An 18,270-nucleotide genomic window follows, 5' to 3' on the forward strand; every position below is an offset into this window, starting at 1 on the left:
TTTTATTTGAGACTCGCCGAACGGTATTGAATTCACAGATAAAAAAGATGTGGGTTCAACTTTCATTTTGGAACAATTTTTCAAGCAAGGGAAGGGCATGATCCGAGCATGCAGGAGGACTGACCCATCATAAACCTTTGTCGGCTGTGCTGAAGAGAAAGGTACAGAACCAAATTATTTAATTAATTAGCTGCGTGTTCTCCTTTCCTCTGTCCTCCGGGCCACACACACACACACACACACACACACACACACACACACACACACACACACACACACACACAAGGGACTGTCTCAGCTGTTATTTTCCTTAAGGAGTGTGCACGTACAGCATGCGCGCCTCGTGCACGAGCCTACTATTGAAGCTGTCGTTAAGCTTTTGGCCTGGGGGGGCAATCGCGAGCATAAAAATTCAAAACTCAGTAAAATCCCTTTAAAGACAATAGAATTTTTAACCAACATTTCTCTTTTAAAGATGTTATATTTGCATTTGATGACTGAACAAGTAAAAAGCAATCTAACCAGTTTTTCAGTGCTTTTTATTTTGTTCCATTTGGTTTTTATTTTTCAGAGTCCCAAATTTTCTGAACTGAAATAGTTTATTTTGTAAAAGAAAAACAGGAAAAATGTCTTTTGACAGAAAATCCAAATGAAATAAATGTAAATGGACTAAAATCGTCTAACATTTTATGTAACATTGCTGCATCACAACACCTTTATGGTTTATTCTTGATTGTTCTTCCGTAACAGATGTTCAGCCTGCAAAAACAAAACAAGACTTACACTTCTACCATTTTGCTGCCGATGGCGTGTGTGTGTGCGTGTGTGTGTGTAAATACCAGAAAGTCAACAGGGTCATCTGGTTTGATTTTCAGGCAGTCTGTCGTGACCTCGACCACCGAAGGCATCAAAAACTTCATCAGGTAGTTCCTCAGAGGATTAGCTTGAGCTTCCAGCAGCTCACACTCCTGCCGCTTCATCTTGAACAGATTCTCCTGCTGATAAACACAAACATATTCTTTTTAATTTACAGATGCTTAAATTATTTTCCATAATGTTCTTTATTCTCTCCTCTTACCCAATCCTTGTACTGAGCAGCCATCTCAGCCAGCAAGGCCTCCTTCCTCTGTTTCCTCTCAGTTGCCTCTGCCGCCTGCTTCTGCCTCCTCTCATCTTCTCTCCTCCGGTTCTCCTCCTCCTGCTCCACTGGACTCAGGCCATAGTTTTTGGGAGCCCCAACGATCTCAGTGATCTTTCTCATAACACCTGTGTACTCTAAATCATCTGTGCTGACCTCTGGAGAAGAACAAGACTCCCTTATCATGATGAACAAAAGCATTTGTAATGTAAATCAGCTCCATGAATATATTTCTACTTCATCTTGGAATAAGGATCTTTGTTTTCACGTTTCTTTTTGTATTCCTTCAAAATGACTCGTTGAGGACTCATTTTCTCCTGATTTAAATAAAAGAGACAGAGTTTTGCAGGCATTACCTATGTGCTCTAGGTGAATCTTGCGATGATCAAAAAAGTCCTGCAGTGTTTCCTCGGCTTTACTGAGTTCTCTGTATCTCACCAGACGAGACTCAAACTCATCCCAGTTGTAGCGCCTTTCCCCCCGTCTGATCTCTGGAAGTCCTTCCACTCGCCTTTTCAGGAAATCATCGGATGCATCAAGGACGAACACGTACTCTGGAATCCACACGGTAAACAGAAGCGTTTAAACATGCAGGTGAAGTGTTTAATACCTGTGCACATTTTAACTTTGGTCATTTGTTCATGTCTGACGTCCAACCTGGAGTAGTGAGCTTGTTGTACGAAGAGATTTCAAAGGTCAAACCTGAATCCTCTCTCTCTGGTTCCTCGTCTGCACAAAATAAACGCCCCCGCGCATCACAAAGCAAGGACTTTACAATAAATCGACGACTTTACAGTTAGCTTAAACTTACCAGAGAAAATCATCTTTGCCTGCTCATAAGTCTCGAGCAATCCATCAAGGACGAATCCATGGTTTCTGCATGGTTTGGAGTTGAGTTTTTCTTTCAGAATGACAGAAATCTGGTGTTCAGTCAGCTGGCCTTAGGAGATACAGAGTTAAACAAAGCACACACACAGGATTTATCATCAAACATTTCCAAGTGCTAGTCTTCTACCTTCATATTCAGAATATGTCATCAGGATTTCCCTGGAAAAACCTAAGTCAATTTCCGTCTAATACACAAATATTCTTCACCATCAGCTGTTTAGTTCAACTCTTTTTTTAGCCAACCTTGGATCTCTTCTAAGTCTTTGTCTTTTGCAGCCGCTGCTTCCTCATAACCCCCAGAGTCAGAGCCAGCTCCACTCATGTCTCTCTGCCACAAAAAGAAAGAAAAATGCTGGAAGTTTTCCACAAGACAGCATGAGAATCTGAAACATCTGCCTCCACCAACCGTTTTCTCTTGGATGACCTCTTTAACGCTGATGTGGTGTATTTTGTACTTCTTGCAGAGTTTTGCAGCGACAGTAGTTTTACCCACAGCAGCAGGTCCAAGCAGGCAGATTTTAACTGGCTAAAGAACAAAACAGAATAAAGGAAAGCGTAAAACAAGCGGAATCTGCAGATATAAAACCAGGAAAATTAAACGTGGAACTGTTGATGTGTTTTTCATGTTTAAACCTGTTTAACACTCACAAGAAGTTGTCTGGTGTCTTTGTACTCCTGTATAATGTCCTCTATGTTGTCAACCATCCCAGTTTTACACCTCCAGTTCAGATCCAAAATGTCATTCATCACTGAAGTCTGCAAGCGGAGGTCGATACTTAGCTGATCCACTTCCTCTGGCTGAAATTAGACACCAAAGGTTTTACGTACAAATGTTGCACCTGTAACACTGAGACTTGGCTTCATTACACACAAACAAACGTAAATAGCAGCTGATTCCATCTAAAGTCATCAAGGCATGTGTATTTTAAAATTTGGTTCAAACCCTTTACCGTAAAACCCCCCTTTCTGATGGCATCCTCCAGGGTCGACGTGTGAAGATCTCCTGGTCCCAGAACATCACTAATGGCCTATAAGGTCAAAGGTAACAAAGGGTTCTCACAGTTTTAAATAATGTCGTCCTTTCAGGTCATAGTATAAAGGTGTGGAACACTCATGCAATCAATATATTTGCAATGGTCTCTAGTAGGGATGGGGGACACCGGTGCAGCATTTCCAGGAACTAGAAGTGAGCCACATCACAGCTGAGCTTCAGACGGCAGGAGTCTTATCCTGATATTCGGACGTCTTGCCCCGGATTGGATAACAGCAACACGACTCTGCCACTGACTTGCAACATTAATGTTTTTCCTCCACAAATAACGCAAGTTTAAAGGAGTTCTGCTGTGTGGTGGAGTTGCTAATGCTAATGGTTAGCTTCTACTAGCCGAGATGTTCTCTGCTGTTTCCTGGACGCTAAACCAACAACAGCCTTCCCCGTCGTGAGTCAAGATGGGTGAGTATCTTTAATGACAGTGTGATGTAGATCTGTCAGGCTTTTCTAATCCTAGAGTTTCACCGTCTGTTTTCTATCAGAAGCTAGTGCAGGAGGTAGGTGTAGGAGACTATTTTCATGTTCAGCCTGCATGAAAAACTCAGAGATTATAATCAGAAATAAGATTTTAAAAATGGTTTTTCAGTGTTCTACACCTTTAAATCACAGAAACGTATTCAGTTCCTTAATTATTTGTGAACATTACCTTTATAATCTCCTCTAAAGTGCTCTTGGAATCGTCAACAGCACAAATGAACGTCGGCCCTCGTCTCAGCTCGATAATTTTTTGAATTACTCTACAAAAATAAATAAATGCAGTGAGTTCAGACCGGATGTGATTATTTCCAAATAAATAAATGCACTATAGTTAATTAAACTCACTGTCCAAGATCATAAACGTGAATCATGGGGATGTAATTTGTGCCGGCTCCAAAAACGGGAACCTGTGGGACCTGCATCAACCAGGAAATCTAAAAAAAACAGAATAAATGCCAATAGAGGTGAGCAGAACAGATGGAGATATGGTGATAAAAATCTACTTTTGTATTAGTATATGAATTATGACCTTAAAAAAGTAGTGAAATAAATTTTCTCCCATTCCATACTGAAGTCCAGCAGCTATAATGTAACCTCTGAGTTTGGTCTTTCCCTGAAAAAATGGAGAAATCACAAGAACATGGCAGCATTTTCAGCTATGTGTGTTGATTTATTCATCACAGTGTCAAAAACACCAACCTTGTTTGTCAAGGTGAGCACAAGCTTTTCCAGTTTCTTGTGGTTTCCGAACTTCGGATGAGGCTCTCTTTGCGTGAACTCTTGCTCAGATATAACATCTTCTGGCTCCTCATCCTTCAAGAAAAAAAAAGGCATGTTGGGTTTTCATAAAAATATTTATGGCTTCAGAATTTCTTCTTTTCTAACATTTTTTTAAGCTTTACCGGTTTGTTTAATTTTGTTATGGCCCGTGGCACCACCGAGGAGACCAAGATGAAGATTTTTCGGGAGTTGAACTTCCTCCTTTCATCATGAAGGGCTACAGCAAAAATGGAGAAAATGAGAAGGTATTCTGCATGTTCACTAACTGACTTCAGTCTTCTTTTTTCATAAGTGACATATTTGATGGTTTTACCTTTAAGTGCCCATGCCGCCTCATCAGCCAATTGTTGGGTTAAACCTTCTGAGATGTTATACACCACCACATCACATTCCAGCAGACACCTAAAAAGCTCATCTCTGGTTGGGGACTAACAGAAGAATGACAATAGCCTCTTTTATAAGACAGACCATTGCGTCATTACAGAGTGATAAATCCAAATTTGTGGGTCTCGTAAATGCGGCAAGGAGCAAAGGGGAAAGGTGATAAAACTCAATTCTGATGCGCTTAGCCATGAAGTAACATTGCCGCATGAGCCCCTCGCCTCTGACGGCTAAACACGTGTCAGCCCCGCTAATCCCTTTGGAGCGACTGTGGGAGGCCCCCCCGCAAAAGAGTGGCCGCGTTAATGACGTATACTGGGTGCCGAGTGCCGGCCGGAAGGGATATAAACACAGATAAACATGGCTTCTCACTAGTATCTTTCAACCACCTACAACATGGCAAACTGGATGGACGCGGAGACCATGGAGCTTTTGGCCGTGCGAGCGGACGAACAGATTAGTCGCCTTTTTACGGGCAAGGTGAAAGACAACCAGCTGTTCGACAGAGTGGTGAAAACACTGGCTGAGCGGGGCGTCAAGTGGCACAAAAAGCAGGTCACATCAAAGCTAAATGTCCTGAAAAAGAAATTTCATCAGTCTGACGCTGAATGCGAAACCCTGTACGTCACATGCGGGCGGGGGGTGGGGGGTGGGGGGGGGGGCTGCCCGGCGACCTCCTTTTATCCCGTCTTGGTTTGAGAGGTGCCTGATGGCAGTTTATTCTAGCTTCAGCTTTGCTACTATAAATGCCAAAATCCTCCACAACGAACCACGGCAAATCCCATTTTGCAAACGCTATGGTCCTGTAAAAACAGCTCCAGAGACAAATATTAGCATTGCATCTTTTCCATTTAATAAGGTTCTACTTTACCAGGATCTATCTGCGTAAACAGCCTGTGTTGTTCTACCATTTTTCAACTTCAGTCGAGGTTCTCACAAAATTACTCTGAGGGGCACATGTGGCCCATGGGCCACATTCTCCACACCCCTACTCTAATCCTGTTTTTAGCGTTTTATGTGGATTATTTGATGATAATGAAGATTCAGAAAAAAAAGTTGTGATAAATTGTTTTTCGGTGTATTTTGACTTTGGGTATCCTCCCTGAGACGCTTCTGCCAGAACCAGAAACCCGTGATGCCAAATGAAACAAGATAGTGCTAAACACCAGTCGCCATTTTGTAGGTCCAAACATCTTTTGTTGTCAGGACTTCAACTGGTGGTTTTCTTTTTTGGACTCTTGATAGTTTGTACTAAAGTTGAAGTGGTAGCAGACAGCTGTTTCTCCTTCTCAGATATTACTGAGCGGAGAACCTCTCTCACCAGTGGTGTTCTGTTCATGAATATGTGAGTGTGTAATGAGTGCGGTGGTTCGGTTAGACGGACAACCTGATGGTCCAATGGCTGGTTTTGGTCCAAAACGTGTTTTTGGTGGTGGTTCACAATGTATTCATAGCTATACTATGTTAAAACGTTAACTCATTTACTGCCAGTGACGACAAAACTCATCATTAGTCGCCATTTGCATTTTTTTTACTATGTGAGCGTCGGAACGAGCCCCCGCACCTGTCGTGACTCACGAGCCGAGGTGAGTGCTCTTCCTCAATAAACCATCTTTGAGGTTCTTTTCCACAGGTGAAGAGCGGAGTGGACTCCAGCTGAGCTGGATTCGCAATCAGAGGCTCTGGTATAAAGGGAGGATGGAGACACCACTCGACGCCGGATGATTGCTACAGTTTTGGTTAGCCCCTGCCACTCGTATTCGCCTGTTTGCTCGCTTGTGTATTCGTGATTGGATTATTTGGATCTCTGACCTTGGATTGTTTTTGGATTATGACTTTGGACTCGTCTCTGAACCCCTGTCTGCTTTGCCTTGTTTAGGAACCACTACCACATCCATTACCTTCACCGCTAGAACCCCGGATCTCCAGGACTTCATCCCATCCTCCTCCACGGCTCCTGCCCTTCCCCTCTCCGCTTTCTCACCCACCTCACTCAAGTGGATCCCGGTCCTTACTCACCTCGGCTCGCCACCTTCCCCGCTGTTTACGGAACTTAAACTCTGGACTAACGCCTTGTGGCACCCTACTCACTGGACTTACTAGTGCATCCTTTGTTCCCGTTTTCATAATAAAAGACTTTATTTTTACTTACTCCGAGTTGTTGTGTTGATTCTGCATGTCTTGGGTTAGACGCCTCCCACAAGTCATGACAGCACCGTGAGAACAAACATCCCAGCTCTAAAGCCGATCTTCATCCGCGTACGTCACACGTCATGTGATCAGGAAGCAGAAAATCCGTGTGTTAGGAGATCGTTTTGGGCCGCTGCTGTAAAAAAAAGTGAGGCGCGAACCGGAAAAGCTTCTGCCGATCACAATTCAACAACGGATTATGAAAGAACGGATAACACTTGAAATGCGCAGATTCTTCCTGATGTAAGAAGTGAGTTTACTCTTTGTTTTGTTAGTTTTGGCATCAACATCATCCTAGCGCGCAACGTTCTGTGACTCTTGAAAAATGGTGAAGACGCTGAAAAACGCTGGCAGTAGAGGGCTTTTCTGATCAGGAAATGGCTGGCAGTGAATGAGTTAAAAGCAATGAAAAACTGTTTTAAGCTGATTTGTGTTCCAAATTTACCATTGTAGCTTTAAAAGATAAAATCAAATAAAGACCCACATTTTTTCCTAAGTATTTATCTGGTTCCATAGTAAGTAGCTGTTAACCTGTGAAAGCTCATCTCTGTTTCTCCAAACTTAGGTCGTTCATAGAGCTGAATGACAGGCTGATTGTTCTAATTTTACATCAAGGGTTTAAAGGTTGACTTACATTGTACTGCTCGTGAAGAAAGATGATGTTTTCATCTTTGGAGGAAACTGTTCCCACGACCTGAAAAACGGGTCTGTGTCGAGGGGAGAAGAACGTGTCCTTCGCTGCTTCATCCTCAGACGCAACTTCAGCTTCACACGCTGACAAAAACTTTTCAACAAATTCAGAGAAGTTACTGCTAAATGTTTAAGAGAACAACAGTAAATAACTCACTTTTACCCTTTTATTACCTCGGCGATGCGCTTCGAAGAGTACCTGTCGACGTCGTTCACAAAAACTCGTTTTACCGTTTTTTCCATTTGTTGCTCATTTGAAGTTCGCCTGCGTTATGTTGTGTAATCAAAACGACTAAACGTGCGAGTAAAATGTCTATTTTATAACTTTTATTGCGATAAAACCGATAAAACCCAAAACAACAGCTTCCTACCTTCCTACTCGTCCGTACCGTTGCTATGCACTCAGTAATGGTTGCTAACGTTCAGCCAATCAAATTCGTTACCGCAAACACCACCATGGCGTTACGTTAGATCGTAACTTTACGTAAAAAATATTAGGAATAAACTCACGATTTCAACTTTTCAGTAAGTTTTATAAGCATAACAAGTAATATTAAGATAACAAAATTGAACTTAGACAAAAATCTACTGTTTTATAAATGCTTTGTCAACTTTAAAGATTAATATGTGGCAACAAAATAAAAACATTATTGATAATATAAAAAATGCATTAATTTGGACGCCTTTCCCCATACTAAATAATAATAAGTTTAAGATTTGATGTATTTGTTTTAGCATGTGTCATATTTATTTATTTGTTTTGTGTAAACAGATTTTTATTAAATTTGGTTTAAAAAAAGAGAAGTCCAGAAAGTCTCTGTTATTTGGATTATTTATCAGTCTGTTGATTGACTATAGAATATTTAAGGTCTTTGCTATTTTAGGAAAAAGCCAATGTGTCCGTTTTAACTAATGCAAAATAATTTTAACTAACTTGCAACAACAGGATAAAATTAAGGAGTTACACAATTGTTTTCACATCTTGAGCATATCAGCAAATGCTTCTCTTGCGACATAATGCAAAGCGAACAAAAATAACATTTATTAAAATGAGTGGCAGAATATATATTTACAGCACTGTCAAATCAAGCTTTCCCGTTTTCATAAAGAATAAATGGAAAAATGTAAAGTTTGAGTACTTGTTTTGTTTTTTATTGGATTTTTATTATTTGACAAACAGGTTCAAACAAGTTGTACTTAAAAATTTATTGAACACAATATTATTTTTTAATATTAAAGCCAGTTAAAACCATGCAACCTAATTGTCAGTGAAGGAGAGTAAACATTCATTTATTTTATGATGAATTTGTGGATGAATTAATGCATTTATCTGCCTCTCTGTCTTTGGAAGGCAGTGGTGGTTGTGCAGCTCCTCCTGCTCACAGCTGGATTCTCACCTTGTCAAAAATGTAGATGACATACTTGTAGATGATGAGAACATTTCCAATCATGGGCAGGTTGTTCTAGTTTCTTGATACAATCCTATCTGTATTCAGCATTACCAAATTGTATTGTTATTTCTGAGTCTAAGGAAGCAACCACAGTGATGGAGGACCTAAACTATAAAGTGTTTTTGTCGTTAGTGTTTCTGGAACTGACCTCTTCTGATAAGTAATATGTTATTTATCTCCTGCAGATTATTTAGCACCAATTCTGCAGGAAAAGTCAGTTTTACATCCTCCAGTTCACACTGTGCAACAAACCACTGTTGCCTCCTTATTTGCACAAACCAGACACACCTATGGTCCTGCATGTAGATCCACTCACGGTTGCAGGACAATGGAGCGCTGACATGGAAACTTTCAATGCACCTCCTATATTTATAGAGCTGACTTTATCTGTGACACGGCTGCGTGATAGCGTCTGCTCTCTACAGATTGAGGCTCTCACCACATTTAAAGGACAGTGATAAAGATGGAGGAATGGCCTGTTTGGTTTGTTTTTGCAATTCTGTGGATTTTACGTTCTTCTTGTGTGTTCCAGTTAAAGCTATAACATCTAAACCATCCAGGTACATGAGTGAAACTTGAGGGTAATATTAACTGAATTAAGAACATCGGTGAAACAGTAAACTGACGCCCATCTGTGAAGCCAGTTGACACAAAGCAGTGGATTCTAACAGCTGCCTGACTGTGTGTGTGTGTGCGTGTGCGTGCGTGTGTGTGTGTGTGTGTGTGTGTGTGTGTGTGTGTGTGTGTGTGTGTGTGTGTGTGTGTGTGTGTGTGTGTGTGTGTGTGTGTGTGTGTGTGTGTGTGTGTGTGTGTGTGTAGGGGGGTGCAGAGGAGACAGCTGTCCAGACACAAGGGACTTCCTACACGACCTTATAAGGATGAATGGTCCTCAAAACCATAACCCGTTTAGAAGCAACAATCTGCTTCATCCCTCTGCCAAAAAGTGCTCCTTCGATTTGAACGGAGCTGTCGACAAAGCACAGCCAAAGACTGACCTGATGTCAGCCTTTTTCAATTTTGCTTCTTAGAATTGAACTCATAAGAATAAGAATACCTTTATTTGTCCCTCAGTGAGGAAATTGCATTATTGCAACAGCTCAGGTAAGCAGGATAGCAGAAGCACTCAAGATATCACGCAAGAGTTTATAGCTATTGTAAATTAAGATAACAATTGCACATAATAATGAGAGTAGTAGTATTAATATTGCACATGTCTTGAAAGATGGTGATGTTTGTTATATGTTACAGATGTACGGGTTCCATTAGCAGTGGCTATGATAGAGTCTAGCAGCGCTGTGGTTTCACTCCTTCATTCTTTTATCTGTATTTTGCTGCTGACCAGTGTTGTTGGCCATCCTGGGGCAAAAGCCTCATCCACTATCTCTGATGCTGCTGCTGTAAAACTTTAAATATAGAAGCTTTGCTGTCACAGGGAGACTTTAGGTATGACCACATGTAATCTGTGTCTGGTATCCTACATCAGTGAGGATTTAGCCCTCCTGTTTTGCTATTCCGTCTTTAAAAAAGTATCTGGACCTATATTTCACTCTACAATGTATTCAAAATGGCATAAAAATGGGGTTTTAAAATCTGCGGACTGTACAAATATAACAAAAATGTTTTTTTTAAGTTAACAGCCAAAAATTAAAGATGTCGTTTTTATGTAAAAGTCCATCTTTTTGAGATGCTGCAGCACATGACTTCAAATGGAATAGTTCTGGGTGCTAAGGGGGTAAGGGGGGTATTTGCATTCCTACTGCCCTAACTGTGACCTGATAGGGCTCCAGCATGGAGCAAGTGTGCAGGCAGTACAAGGTGACAAATAAGGATCCTGAGCTGTCCTCTTCCTACCTTCGGTGCGCGGCGACGTGCAGCCACTGGCACGGAACACAGTCCAATTCCCTAAAAGGAAGCGAAAGATCCAATGAGAGCAGAGAAGCATCAGCCGTCATGCCACTCCATCGGCTGCTGGAGGTCTGGACCCCCACCCTCTCCAACACTGAATCTCAGCTGTCAGGCATGCCCCCCCCCCCCCAACACATACCTCACCATGAGCAAACTGCCTGCAGCAGGCTCCCCTTGGATGGCTCCTTAAGTGTATTACTCAAACAAAATCTCACATTACCACCACTGTCTGCAGACACCCCCAGTGTCCTGTTCAAGCTTAGTCATATTAACTCATCATAGGGGGCTGGTTTATGTGGTGGGGGTCTCTGCACGAATCTGAATGAATTAGTTTAAAAAAAAAGTTTAAATCACTCTCACTTTCTTGGATTTAAATGTATATATTTTAATTAATTATAATATGTTGTCATTTATAGTCCATCTTCAATGAAATTCCCATTAACAGTTCATTTCTGCCTGTTGTTGTGAAATCCGTCTGGAGGCATCCCTGACAGGATCCACTTTACATTCTGCTGAGCAACACTTAATTTGGACTTGTGTGGAGACCTGAGCACGCCCACCAGCCCCCAGCCGCAGCACGCTGAAGCATATTTAAGGAGCTCATCACAGCCTTGCCACTTTGTCCCAGTGGAAACTCCAGTCTTGTGGCAACAGCTTGGTGAGTCTCTTTACTGCTGCGATTTGGCTTTTCGTTCATTAGAGCATTCAGGCCAGAGAGGATGAGAAGATGCTGCTGCAGAGGAGAATAGTAACAGCAACATGGATGTGGAGTGGGACTTGCATTATTCAGTTGTTTCTGCATCTTGATTTAGGGCATTTTAAAGATGATAATCCTGCAAGATGCAAAAAAAAAGACTTTTTTATCTGAAAGGGGAAAAAGTGTGAAATGGGCAGGCTGTAGGATGCAGGATGGATGCTATAACTACAGAAGCTTGTGAGGTTCAGTCAAGGCTGACTGAGCTTTGTTAAGTGAGTCATTTTTAGTGGGTAAATAATCCATAATCCACGTTTTTTGGCTGAAAGAGATATGAAAATAGCATTTTTCTCATTTAATAGACAAATGAGCAAATTTTCAGTCATTTATGAGTTGTGTGGCTTAACCATGAACTCGCCTACTTATCCTAAATAAACATGAACTTGACCCTTGACCTTATGTCTTGTTTATTTAGGATTGATTCATAGATTTATTTAGGATTGATTCATTGATTTCTATCAGTGACAATAGATGGTTCTAGGCCTCGTGCGATCCAGAAATTGTTTAATTGGACATATTTTTAGAAACAAACAGGATCCATTCTTCTGATGTTTGATTATCTGGTAATGTCAGACATCAGTCATTTATCCCAACCATCAGATGCCTTTTTCGGGGGGGGGGGGGGGGGGGGGGGCTGTAAGAACAGCTGATGGTGGCATCTTCTGCAGCCTGGTGCCAGATATCCTGTAAAGGGCAGCACTTGGTCTGCATACACACAGGAGCTTATTATGTGGTGACAGCTGAGAGGAGACCCAGGCCTCCAGTGCCACTTGTCCAGAAAACACTCACTGCCTCAGCTGTTAACTGGCTCTGACGTAACAATAAGTTACTGAGGAGGTGGTGGGAGGACCAAGGGGGGGCCTGAGGATTAAAATAGACCCATGAGTTTGTTCAACAGGATTGGGCCTCCTTCTATTTTTGATTTTCAGACAGCTGCTTGACTCAGAGGAGATTAGAGCACTCAGCTGTGTTTTCATAGTGAGCATAGTGCAAAATAGCTTCTCTGTGTTTGGTTTCATCTCAATTAATTGACGTGAACAAGAACGTTTTATGCAATGTTCGTATGAATAACGCATTTATTTTTCTCACAGATCCTCCATTTTTCTTCTCTCATATAGAAGGCCAGCTCAGAACCAATCAAACATGTGTGACGACGATGAGACCACCGCCTTGGTGTGCGACAACGGCTCTGGCCTGGTCAAGGCTGGGTTTGCTGGTGATGATGCCCCACGTGCCGTCTTCCCATCCATTGTTGGACGCCCTCGTCACCAGGTTTGACATCTGTGTAGGACTGATATCAACATGCTGCCATGTGTGCGTTGAAGCTGAGACTGGAACTGTTGTTTCTTCAGGGTGTGATGGTGGGTATGGGTCAAAAAGACAGCTATGTAGGAGACGAGGCCCAGAGTAAGAGGGGTATCCTGACTCTGAAGTACCCTATCGAGCACGGCATTATCACCAACTGGGATGACATGGAGAAGGTAGGAAATGAATCATGAATCACAAATATTGACTCACGAATGAATAATGATAGACAAAAGTTAATCTTCTTACTCGTGTCACAGATCTGGCACCACACCTTCTACAATGAACTCCGGGTGGCTCCAGAAGAACACCCCACCCTGCTGACCGAAGCCCCCCTCAACCCCAAAGCCAACAGAGAGAAGATGACCCAAATCATGTTTGAGACCTTCAACGTCCCTGCCATGTATGTGGCCATTCAGGCTGTGCTGTCCCTGTATGCATCAGGACGTACCACTGGTGAGTCAACACTTTGCATTATCACAGGATCAGTAAACTCAGCGTTTTCTATGTTGTCTAAGAGAGCGGTGTTTTATCTGGACAGGTATTGTGCTGGACTCTGGTGATGGTGTAACTCACAACGTGCCTATCTATGAGGGCTATGCCCTGCCCCACGCCATCATGCGTCTGGATCTGGCAGGTCGTGACCTGACTGACTACCTGATGAAGATCCTGACAGAGCGTGGCTACTCATTTGTCACCACAGGTAAATTTGGGCTTCAGCATTAGCTAATTGCCCTTGAGTTGATGTTTTGGTATTGGATCGGAACGCATTTCATCAAATCATAGGGATTTTTTGACTGAGTCGAGTTCTTTTTTGGTCCCTCCAGCTGAGCGTGAGATTGTGCGAGACATCAAGGAGAAACTATGCTACGTTGCTCTAGACTTTGAGAATGAGATGGCCACCGCTGCCTCCTCTTCCTCCCTGGAGAAGAGCTATGAGCTGCCCGACGGTCAAGTCATCACCATTGGAAACGAGCGTTTCCGGTGCCCAGAGACCCTGTTCCAGCCCTCCTTCATTGGTGAGCAATTACCAATCACAAAAAAAAAGGAAAACATTGTATGAATTTATAGTTAAATTCAAAAGTCAATGCAATTTTAAAATTTTGATCTGAAAATTAAGAGAACAAAATTAATGTCAACCTACTTTCTCAGGTATGGAGTCTGCAGGCATCCATGAGACTGCCTACAACAGCATCATGAAGTGTGACATTGACATTCGTAAGGACTTGTATGCCAACAACGTGCTGTCCGGTGGTACCACCATGTACCCTGGTATTGCAGACCGTATGCAGAAGGAGATCACTGCCCTGGCCCCAAGCACCATGAAGATCAAGGTGTGCAGGACTTGTTAGAAGGAGAAACGTGCACGTTGGAAAATGCCTTCAACCAGATGTCTTACTCTTTTCCTCCTTTCCCTGCAGATCATTGCTCCTCCTGAGAGGAAATATTCTGTCTGGATCGGTGGCTCCATCCTGGCCTCTTTGTCCACCTTCCAGCAGATGTGGATCAGCAAGCAGGAGTACGATGAGGCTGGTCCCTCCATCGTTCACAGGAAGTGCTTCTAAGCCTCCAGTCGTTGCCAGAACTCCCACCAAACCAGCTTTCTTTCTTTCCATATTTTTGTTTCTACTGTGTCTTGTGATGTATATACATGTATTGTTGTAATAAAAAATAGTTTTTTTAAAAAGTAATTCTGAGCATTGGAGTTTTTCTCAAGATGCAAGTGGAGGCGGTGTGCTTAAGATAAATCCAGGCTTGTTGGGCTGGTATTTATTATGTATAAACATCCTAAAGGACTCAAACCCAACCTGCTAACAATCTCTTCAAACTTCTTCGGTCTGGCAAACGATGCAGGGCAATAAACATGTGCACCATCAGGCTGTTAAAACAGCTTTTAAGAATTTTGCTGCTAGGAGGTCACACTAACAGCGATTCTGCTGGATAATGGCGCACTACAGCACCTTTACATTTAGCTAAGTCATCGCGAAACATCAACATGTGACTGTTTACATTTATATTACCGTATGTTCACTTTATATCAGTTTGTAGTTTATACTTGTCTTTATACCATGTTTACATTATACTTTTACATCTTAAATTGGCCTGCGATGGACTAGCTCTCTGTCCAGGGTGTACCCCACCTGATTGCCCGTTGACCGCTGGAGATAGGCACCAGCCCCCCCCGCAACCCTATGTGGACAAGTGGGTTCAGAAAAAGGATGGATGGATCTTAAACTGGCTGTGTGTGTGTGTGTGTGTGTGTGTGTGTGTGTGTGTGTGTGTGTGTGTGTGTGTGTGTGTGTGTGAGAGAGAGAGTCTATTTTAGCCTTGTTATTTTAATTTACTTATATTTTACTACCTCTTACGTGTGCAGTCTTTAGTGAGCGTGAAGTCCTTTCATTGTACAATGACAATAAAATGATCTTGAATCTTGATATATACACTCAACAAAAATATAAACGCAACACCTTTGTTTCTGCTCCGATTTTTCATGAGATGGACTTAAAGATCTAAAATTCATTCCAGATACACAATATTACCATTTCTCTCAAACATTATTCACAAATCAGTCTAAATGTGTGATATTGAGCACCTCTGCTTTGCTGAGATAATCCATCCCATCTCATAGGTGTGCCACATCAAGATGCTGATCTGACATCATGAGTAGTGCACAGGTGTACCTTATACTGCCCACAATAAAAGGCCACCCTGGAATGTGCAGTTTTTTTTAGCTTTATTTGGGGTCTGGGGACTCAGAACCAGTCAGTATCTGGTGTGACCACCATTTACTTCATGCAGTGCAACACATCTTCTTCGCATAGAGTTTATCAGATTATCAGTTGTGGCCTGTGGTATGTTGGTCCACTCCTCTTCAATGGCTGTGTGAAGTTGTTGGATATTAGTGGGAACTGGTACACGCTGTCGTATATGCCAGTCAAGCACATCCCAAACATGCTCAACGGGTGACATGTCTGGTGAGTGTGCTGGCCATGCAAGAACTGGGACATTTTCAGCTTCCAAGAATTGTGTACAGATCCTTGCAACATGGGGCCGTGCATTATCTTGCTGAAACATGTGGTGATGTTCATGGATGTACGGCACAACAATGGGCCTCAGGATCTCACCACGGTATCTCTGTGCATTCAAAATGCAACCAATAAAATGCACCTGTGTTCTTCATCCATAACAGATGCCTGCCCATACCATAACCCCACCACCACCATGGGTCACTCTATCCACAACATTGCATGCTATTGGCCTTTCAAGATCATCCTTACTTTGGTTGAACTCTTACCTACATCATCGTCGCCAGTGTATGTTGTACTGGGGCTGTCAGTCAAATTTGACTGGAATATCTAAAGGCATCCCTCAAGATTCTTCCTTGGGACCTTCATTGTTTTCTATTTATGTTAATGATATGCCCCTGTGCTGCACAGACTGTAATATTCATCTTTATGCTGATGACACAGTTATTTATTGTAGTAAGCCAACTCTCACTGAGATACATTTTTCGCTACAAAAAGACTTTAATTCTATTCAGCAGTGGCTGTTGGCTAATAAACTTCTCCTTAATAAGTCAAAATCATATTCCTTATTGTTTCATAAGAAAGCCCTAGATATTGGTGAAAAAAACCTGAAGCTTTGTTTTCTCCACTCCTCTCCTCCGGAGACCACGGAGACTATAAAATATCTTGGTGTTTGGCTGGAACCTGACTTATCCTTTAAAACACATACAATCAACTACAAAAAAATTAAATTCTCGTCTTAAAATCCTCTATAAATCTGTTAATTGTTTTAACTTTCTGGTTAGGAAAATAATTGCCTCACAGCTGCTTCTGCCTATTCTGGACTATGCTGACATTATCTATCACAACACTTCATCCTCCTGCTTGCACTCTATTGATGTTGCTTATAAGTCTCTGTCATTTTGTTCTTCGTTGTCCATGGACATAAATGCATTTAGGACACATAGTAGTGTGATGTATCAACAGTTATCCTGGTTCGCACCTGCTGTCAGGAGACAGTTTCACTGGTTTCAGTTCATTTTAAAAACTTTTAACTTTAATTATCCGGATTATCTTAAATACGTTTAATTCCCTATAATTCACTTTACAGCCTGCGGCATAATAACCAGCTCTTTTTTGTTGTTCCTAGAGTGAAAAGAGAGGTAGGGAAACATGCTTTTGTTTTTAAGGCGCCATGTGATTGGAATAATCTTCCTTTATCTATTTGTTGTTTATCATCATTCACTACTTTTCAAAGGGCTCTGGTCGATCATCTTCAGGAATAATTGTCTATATGTTTCTAATTGTATTTGTTTAACTGGCTGTTGCTTTTGTTTTGTCCTTGTTAGTTGGAGTCGTGTAGTGTGGGGTGAAGTATTGTGAGCCTTTGAGGGTTTGTGTGTGTGGGTGTGTGTGTGTGTCTGTAAATGGTTGTTGTAATGTTTTGATTTTGATTTTTGCTCTGCTGTCTTGCTCTTAACTTTTGTTCTTCTTTTTGTTGTAAAGGAGGACCCACGCGAAAACAAGATGTTTCATCTCAAGTGGTTATTCCTCCATATAAAATTATGTTTAAATAAATAAATTAAATTAATAATTAAATCTGCCCTGAACAATGTAAACCAAGATTCATCCGTGAAGAGAACACAACGTGCCAGGCGCCATCGAATGTGAGCATCTGCCCACTCAAGTCTGTTACGGCGACGAGCTGGAGTCAGGTCAAGACCCCAATGAGGACGACGAGCATGCAGTTGAGCTTCCCCGAGACGGTTTCTGACAGTTTGTGCAGAAATTGTTTGGAAACCAATTGTTTCAGCAGCTGTCTGAGTGACTGGTCACAAGACGATTTTGGAGGTGAACCTGCTGGATGTGGAGGTCCTGGGCTGGTGTGGTTACACGTTGTCTGCGGTTGTGAGGCTGGTTGGATGTACTGCCATATTCTCTAAAACGCCTTTGGAGATGGCTTATGGTGGAGAAATGAACATTCAATGCACGAGCAACAGATCTGGTTGACATTTCTGCTGTCAGCATGCCAATTGCATGCTCCCTCAATGCTTGTGGCATCTGTGACATTTTGCTGTGAGACAAAACTGCACATTCCAGGGTGGCCTTTTATTGTGGGCAGTACAAGGTACACCTGTGCACTACTCATGATGTCGGATCAGCATCTTGATGTGGCACACCTGTGAGGTGGGATGGATAATCTTAGCAAAGCAGAGGTGCTCAATATCACACATTTAGACTGATTTGTGAATAAT

At 42.0% G+C, this 18,270-nt stretch overlaps 2 protein-coding genes across 4 annotated transcripts; one reads left to right on the forward strand and one right to left on the reverse strand.

The window, feature by feature from the left end:
* Positions 1-522: 522 nt before the first annotated feature.
* On the reverse strand, positions 523-8,050 carry ak7a (adenylate kinase 7a). 2 transcript variants are annotated; one of them, XM_015947669.3, is made up of 19 exons: positions 7,967-8,050; positions 7,770-7,860; positions 7,540-7,689; positions 4,648-4,762; positions 4,457-4,551; positions 4,254-4,367; positions 4,084-4,167; positions 3,900-3,988; positions 3,724-3,814; positions 2,977-3,054; positions 2,675-2,824; positions 2,433-2,552; positions 2,270-2,354; positions 1,950-2,078; positions 1,796-1,867; positions 1,495-1,692; positions 1,079-1,296; positions 840-998; positions 523-759 (listed from the first exon to the last, which is right to left on the reverse strand). In XM_015947669.3, exons 2-19 carry the CDS (start codon positions 7,836-7,838, stop codon positions 724-726), a joined length of 2,052 nt encoding a protein of 683 aa, XP_015803155.3. In that variant the 5' UTR covers positions 7,839-7,860; positions 7,967-8,050; the 3' UTR covers positions 523-723. The 2 variants fall into 2 exon arrangements, with proteins under 2 accessions (XP_015803155.3, XP_054604849.2); XM_054748874.2 differs by having other exon boundaries at positions 7,770-7,973.
* A 3,431-nt stretch (positions 8,051-11,481) lies between these two features.
* actc1a (actin alpha cardiac muscle 1a) lies at positions 11,482-14,701 on the forward strand. 2 transcript variants are annotated; one of them, XM_015947673.3, is made up of 8 exons: positions 11,482-11,609; positions 12,824-12,977; positions 13,058-13,186; positions 13,271-13,466; positions 13,552-13,713; positions 13,838-14,029; positions 14,163-14,344; positions 14,432-14,701. In XM_015947673.3, exons 2-8 carry the CDS (start codon positions 12,849-12,851, stop codon positions 14,573-14,575), a joined length of 1,134 nt encoding a protein of 377 aa, XP_015803159.1. In that variant the 5' UTR covers positions 11,482-11,609; positions 12,824-12,848; the 3' UTR covers positions 14,576-14,701. The 2 variants fall into 2 exon arrangements, with proteins under 2 accessions (XP_015803159.1, XP_015803158.1); XM_015947672.3 differs by having other exon boundaries at positions 11,504-11,609; positions 12,797-12,977.
* The last annotated feature ends 3,569 nt before the right edge of the window (positions 14,702-18,270 follow it).

Source organism: Nothobranchius furzeri, chromosome 2 (assembly GCF_043380555.1).
Source record: "Nothobranchius furzeri strain GRZ-AD chromosome 2, NfurGRZ-RIMD1, whole genome shotgun sequence".
Lineage (NCBI taxonomy): Eukaryota > Metazoa > Chordata > Actinopteri > Cyprinodontiformes > Nothobranchiidae > Nothobranchius > Nothobranchius furzeri.

Coding starts and splice junctions, on each gene's coding strand:
- ak7a (XM_015947669.3), bottom strand. CDS start 7,838: ATGGAAAAAACGGTAAAACGAGTTTTTGTGAACGACGTCGACAGGTAC. Junction 7,690..7,769: donor CTTCGAAGCGCATCGCCGAG/GTAATAAAAGGG, acceptor TTTGTTGAAAAG/TTTTTGTCAGCGTGTGAAGC. Junction 1,868..1,949: donor GGCAAAGATGATTTTCTCTG/GTAAGTTTAAGC, acceptor TATTTTGTGCAG/ACGAGGAACCAGAGAGAGAG.
- actc1a (XM_015947673.3), top strand. CDS start 12,849: ATGTGTGACGACGATGAGACCACCGCCTTGGTGTGCGACAACGGCTCT. Junction 12,978..13,057: donor TTGGACGCCCTCGTCACCAG/GTTTGACATCTG, acceptor TTGTTTCTTCAG/GGTGTGATGGTGGGTATGGG. Junction 13,467..13,551: donor TGCATCAGGACGTACCACTG/GTGAGTCAACAC, acceptor TTATCTGGACAG/GTATTGTGCTGGACTCTGGT.